Source organism: Danaus plexippus, chromosome 6 (genome assembly GCF_018135715.1).
Source record: "Danaus plexippus chromosome 6, MEX_DaPlex, whole genome shotgun sequence".
NCBI classification, from domain to species: Eukaryota; Metazoa; Arthropoda; class Insecta; order Lepidoptera; family Nymphalidae; genus Danaus; species Danaus plexippus.
Window position 1 is genome coordinate 4341332 of NC_083540.1, and position 5890 is coordinate 4347221.

Here is a 5890-nt window from a genome sequence, read left to right on the forward strand (position 1 = left end):
AATGACAAATTACAAAATTAATTGCGTCGGCGATAGAAACTCTTTGAGACACATATTATGTATACATAGTCTACAAAACTATCTATTCACTTAGCACTTCAAGAATCAAGTTTTGTCTATCCTTTGATAACACGGAAAATTATAAAACGGATATTTAATAATTTCTTGTATAAATTAAATTTAATGATTCATCTATCAACAGAGTCATTTATGGATTTGTAGCAAATGCAAATGCATCTTATTAATATTAGGGGAGCTGAAGTAAACAAAATTCTTTGATGAATTTGAATTTCGCATATATATATTATTGATATTGGATATAAAAAAATTTAAAATGTCCATGACGACTAATAATTTTGCAAATAATAATTGATATTATTTTCCCTCCTCCAGTCCTATTTCCTGACTTTATTAAATATTTTAAGAAATACATACATTTATTATTTCTTTATATTTAAATTTATACATATATATTTCTTATATCATATTATATTATACAGCAGTCTCGCAGGGGTCATTAAATTCAATTTTAATGTCAATATATATTATTCTTCATTAAATAAATTACTTATGCAATCAATACTGAATAAAATTTTCTATTACATTATAGATAAAATTTTCTGTTAGATATCCAAGCGAATATTTTAGGAGATATTGAATATTTAAAATAAAATTCAAAATGTATAATGACTTAATTAGAATAAACACATTAATATAATTATTTTATTTTATATTATTTTTCTAGTATATTTTCTCTTATCCTTGACTTCTGTCTTCTCATTAAATTTGTTAGAACAAAACACAGATTGGAATTCATATTCCTACAAGTACTACTACACTGTTATTTGTATATTTTTCTTGTACAAGGCAGGCAGAAGTTAGGCAGAACATCGATTGCATTTTATGTTAACGTGTGATATGTGTTTACTAGTTTTATTTAAACTCATCAGATTAATTGTCAGGCGCACATTATAGTTTCTTTTGACCCCAATCTCAATCTAATATAGTTGGTGATACCAGCCTGAGATCATTTTTGTAACAAGAATACTGTCTGATAAGGTAGATATTTACTGCTACATTCGTTACCATGAAGATCTATTAAACTTGGCAAATTAGTTTTTCTATATTTATAATATACACTATATAATGGTTCATTATTTTTTGTACGACCCTGAAGTTTCTGTCAATAAAATGAGGTTCATCTAAATAAACCTGAATATTAAGACATCTATCGATACGTCAGTAAAATTTGTGACATGTATTGGAAACAAAATTAGATCATAATTAATTCTATGATTAAATAAACGAAGACAAATTTTAGAGTATGCTTATCTAGAATAAATACAATGTGAAATAACTTCAATAATGAAAATAGTTACCATATCGAAATTGGTACGATATACTGTCCAAAGCAACAAATTTATAAGGTCAAGCCAGCGTAATAGAAGTGATGCATGTGGTGGATCGCACAATAAAGATAGCTGTGGATCTAGTGAAAGTAAAGGAAGTTCCGGTGGCGGTTCTTTGAAGCCACCTCCCTCACCGGCGCAGTATGATGTAAGTTGTTTCCGGATTTATGGGAACTTTTTTTAGATATAGAAAAGTTATTCGATTAAATCAAATATCAGGTCAAAGTTGGAGAAATGGTTCTTTGTTTTGTCGTGCACTTTAAATGTAACCGAGTATAATGAATATAGTGACAGTACTAAATTTTTTCTACCGAGGTAGAAGACGTTACAAGAAATAATGTAACAAAAATAATGTGTGTTAAGATATGCTCAATGTTTCCATTCCTGTTCATATATTTTTTAATAGAGGCACGCAAACTTAAGTGGTAGTTGGAGTTAATATTAACAAAAGGCAATTTGTGATAGAGATGTGTTTCAATACTTCTTTAATATTTCAGTGTAGAAAATATGGCCATAATTTACCAATGGACAGTGTGATGCCGAATTTTGAGACATTACCTTGTATACCCACCGGCATATTCCGCTGCACCGTTGGAGAGGTATTTGTTTATTTCAATGATAATAATATAGAAAATAGAAGAGTTATCTAATGATAAAAATATGACCAATTATTTAGTGATAATAATAACTATAAGAACGTCAGCTTAAATAGAATGAAGTAGCTTTAACGTCTATTCTTTTTAACGGGTTCTTTCAATTTCTTGTTTTTATTAAGTTGTAAGTTATAAATGTCATTTTAATTTAATAGGTTCTTGGTAATGGTGCCGAAAAGTGCTCATACTATCAAAACCCAGAATATTTTTCATTTCACCACATGACCTTTTATGATATGCACATGATTTTGAGATGTTATCGTTTACCGAGCCCTGCTACAGGAAGAAAGAAATAATGAGCATAACTGTTATTTTTTCAAAACATACATTTTGATACGATTGTATTATTCATTGGCCTTTATAAAAAATATAATTATAACAACTTATTTATGCTTTTTATTTGCACTCCGTTGATTATTAATATTGACATCTGTTTTCACGGCTTAGGTATAAATTATTTGGTAAGTGGTAGTTCTTCAGTTAAAATATTCTTTTCACAAACGAGTTCAATTAAAAAGGTTATATAACAATAATAATTTTAAGATAAGAAAACATTAGTGAGTAACAATGTATAAATTAAAGTATAAATAAATATTTTTGACAAAAAAATATGTCTTAAAATATATTTTGATAAAATATTCTTGTAAGGTTTTTTGCGGCTTTTGCTTGTAATATTTTCGTAGGCGCTTTAAATTCAAATCTGCCGTAGATTCAATTAATATGTTGCCCATGCAACTTTGCTTTTATTACATTCGCGTGGTATAACAATAATTTATTTCTTGTCTCCCCAACAACCTCTTAAGAATTCACAATACGGCTTGAGGTTGGTAGTTATTTTCCATGTCGACAATGTTAAATCCTAGTAATCACAGAGAAATTTTGCTTTTTATCGACCAGACGTAGACGTGCTATGCAGATTATGGTAATTTGTTTTGAAATTCAAATTGCACTAAATTAGACATCGAGCCTTATTATTTTATGGAAAACATTTGAAAAATTTATGAATGATCTCATATACTATATTACAACTTGAACTATATACATTACAATATCTGATGAACATTAAACTAATTAACAATTTTATTCAAATTGAACCTCGATTATGATTTTGTTTTAATATAACATGTAACCAGGTTAAACCTGGTTATATGTTTTTTGAAGTAAACATTTTGAAGTAAACTTATTTAGGTTAATTTTTTTGTTGATTGGAATCAATGTAAAGACTTTCTTTTAATAGAGAAAAATGACCACGTTGAATGTTAAGCACCTTCTTGCTCTATTGACTCTGAAAGAAAACATTCGTTACATGCAATGGCAATGCCCCTGACGAATTTAAATTAAGTATGTAAGAACACTCTTTACTGTTCTCACTTTTTAAAAATAATTTTATATATTATTCTTATATATTTCATAAAACTAACCCATTATTTAAATTTTGATATTTAGAACAGCTGTTGACATCGAATTCATAAGCGACGGAAGCACGGTCCTGAAACGTAATATTTAATTGATGCTGTTGAAATAGTATATTATACTGCGGTAAATTTGAACTTCCACAAAAATACAGACTTACAAACAAAAGTTCAAATATGTAGGCTATGACTTTTATTGCACTTATAAAAACTCCTTTTTAGTTTATAAAATACAGACCGACCAGTGACAATTTTCTTGTATCGTTAACATGTATTTATTTAATTTTGTTAATAGGGTTTCATTTATCTAATCATATATATAGTAATTAAGGCATCAAGTGTCAAATCGTTATAATTTTAGTCTTATATACGTCTAGATGGAGGATAGCAATATTTTAGATTTAGGTCGGTAAAGATAAACTACATAGGCAATATTTCTTAACGAAACTAGAAAGATCCAAATAATATTAAAAGTATCAAAAACCGAGAACGTTTATCGTCAGATGCTTAGTCATTGTAATTCAATAATCAGATAAGGAAAGTTTATCAAAATATATTGTTTTGTTTTAGAAATGTACATTTTCTCTACTGACTCACAACGACCGATTTAGTTTGGGCATGACATTAGGTATTAGTCCGAATGACAGAAGGCTGGTTTTCACTTTAATATTTCATATGGAGCAACGTCGCTTTCGATTATTTCCTTTAATGCATCTCGAATAGACAAAGTCTGAAACTTTATAATGCTTGTATTATTCTTAAGAAACTCAATCAAACAAATTCTTTCTTCAACATCATTGTTATATTCTTCTTTATGTTTTATAAAATTTATTGTTATGTATTTAAGTTTATATGACAACCTGTGCTAAATAAAAATTTTCCACATCTACAAAAATGTGTGTAACCTATTCTACGCCTGTGTTAAATAAAAATATTCTACACCTACAAACAAATCAGACAAGGAGATGCCTATGAGTCAAAAGCAACTTCAAATGATAGTTTTATTCTCAAGTTCGGTTTCATATATAGAAAATCCAAGTATGTCTATAGATGAGTCATGATATTTCGAAATCTATTTCTTTTTCGTCTGATCCGTGAGATGATTGTTCAATATTTTTTTTATCAAATATTTTTTTGAATATTTTTAAATAAATACCTATATTTGTATATATAGGACACTGCTTACCTAAAATTAAAAATAATAGCAGTATATTTTTAACCCCGTAATATCAATAGCACATTCTTTCAGTCGTTTATCAAAAACTCAACACATTTCGTACATAGATAAATTGATAAAAAAAATGTTTACAGATTCTGCTGTGGCTTATCAGGTGATGCAAGTTAGATTCGAAAGTCATTGATAAAATTCCTTTACACATTTCAACTGTATACTTGGCTAATTGCTATTATTAATGATGTTCATTAATAATTAATAGTAATTTTAGTTACTGAAAAGTAGGTAGTAATTATGTAGGTTTCATTGCTAAAAAATTTTTCAAGTTTTAATATTATCAAAAGGCCGTAAAATAGATAATAACCGATAATAGATACCAAGACACAATTAAATTAATTAACGTTTATAAAATTACACGCCACTCAGAAAAATCAAGGCCGTCTTAAGAAGCCCGTCAACAATATAAAAAAGGCTATGGATTCCTTCGAAACGGATTTATTGCTTTTGTTATCAAATACTTAAATAAATTAACATAGAGTTTTTAACAAGTTTCCCTGATTTTTTTAATATCTGAACAATTATGTGTACGAAAATAAAGCTATATCTATCACAGTTCTTAATACAAAACTAATAATAAAGTCGGCTTCTAAACCGTAGTAAAGAACTTTATATTCATGGAACTAAAAGTTACTTAAATGAATGATATGTTTTGCTTGTTTATATATCTTTTCTCTTCCTATTATTTTATTTTTTTCTATATGGAAAGTGTTTACTAAATGTCTTTTTTTGGGACTTCGTTTTTCACGTGCCAAAAAAAATACAGAGAAGTACACGGTTAAACAAAAACTAAAATATATCAAATGAAGAATTATACAAAATATAATTTCGAAGTAAAGACCTTCAACATGTTTTAAATTAATAAAGTTATATCTTAACAACTTCAACGAACGGGAGGTATATTGTGAGTAGATAATAACTTATAATTTATAGATATATCACTAGTTCTCCATAACCACTATCTGACGAGTTGAGTAGACAGACTATCAGTTTATAAGCGTGAAGTCGCAATAAGGCAATCTTGATGTGAATAACTGACAATCAAAAATCTACATTCCCACGGTTGCAAATTTTTCAAAATAAGCTGTACAAATGTAATAAAATTATCTTATCTGCTATGCGGTGGACAATCTGCTATGAGGTGGGGGGAGGGGGGCGTGCGTCGCTCCGTTAGCCGCAGCCACA

General features: G+C 28.3%; 1 protein-coding gene across 1 annotated transcript; it reads left to right on the forward strand.

Annotated features, from left to right (window-relative positions):
- Window positions 1-1212: 1212 nt before the first annotated feature.
- On the forward strand, window positions 1213-2448 carry LOC116779100 (uncharacterized). Its single transcript, XM_032673265.2, has 3 exons — window positions 1213-1557; window positions 1907-2008; window positions 2218-2448. The coding sequence occupies exons 1-3, from the start codon at window positions 1366-1368 to the stop codon at window positions 2356-2358; spliced, it is 435 nt and encodes a 144-aa protein (XP_032529156.1). The 5' UTR covers window positions 1213-1365; the 3' UTR covers window positions 2359-2448.
- Window positions 2449-5890: the final 3442 nt, after the last annotated feature.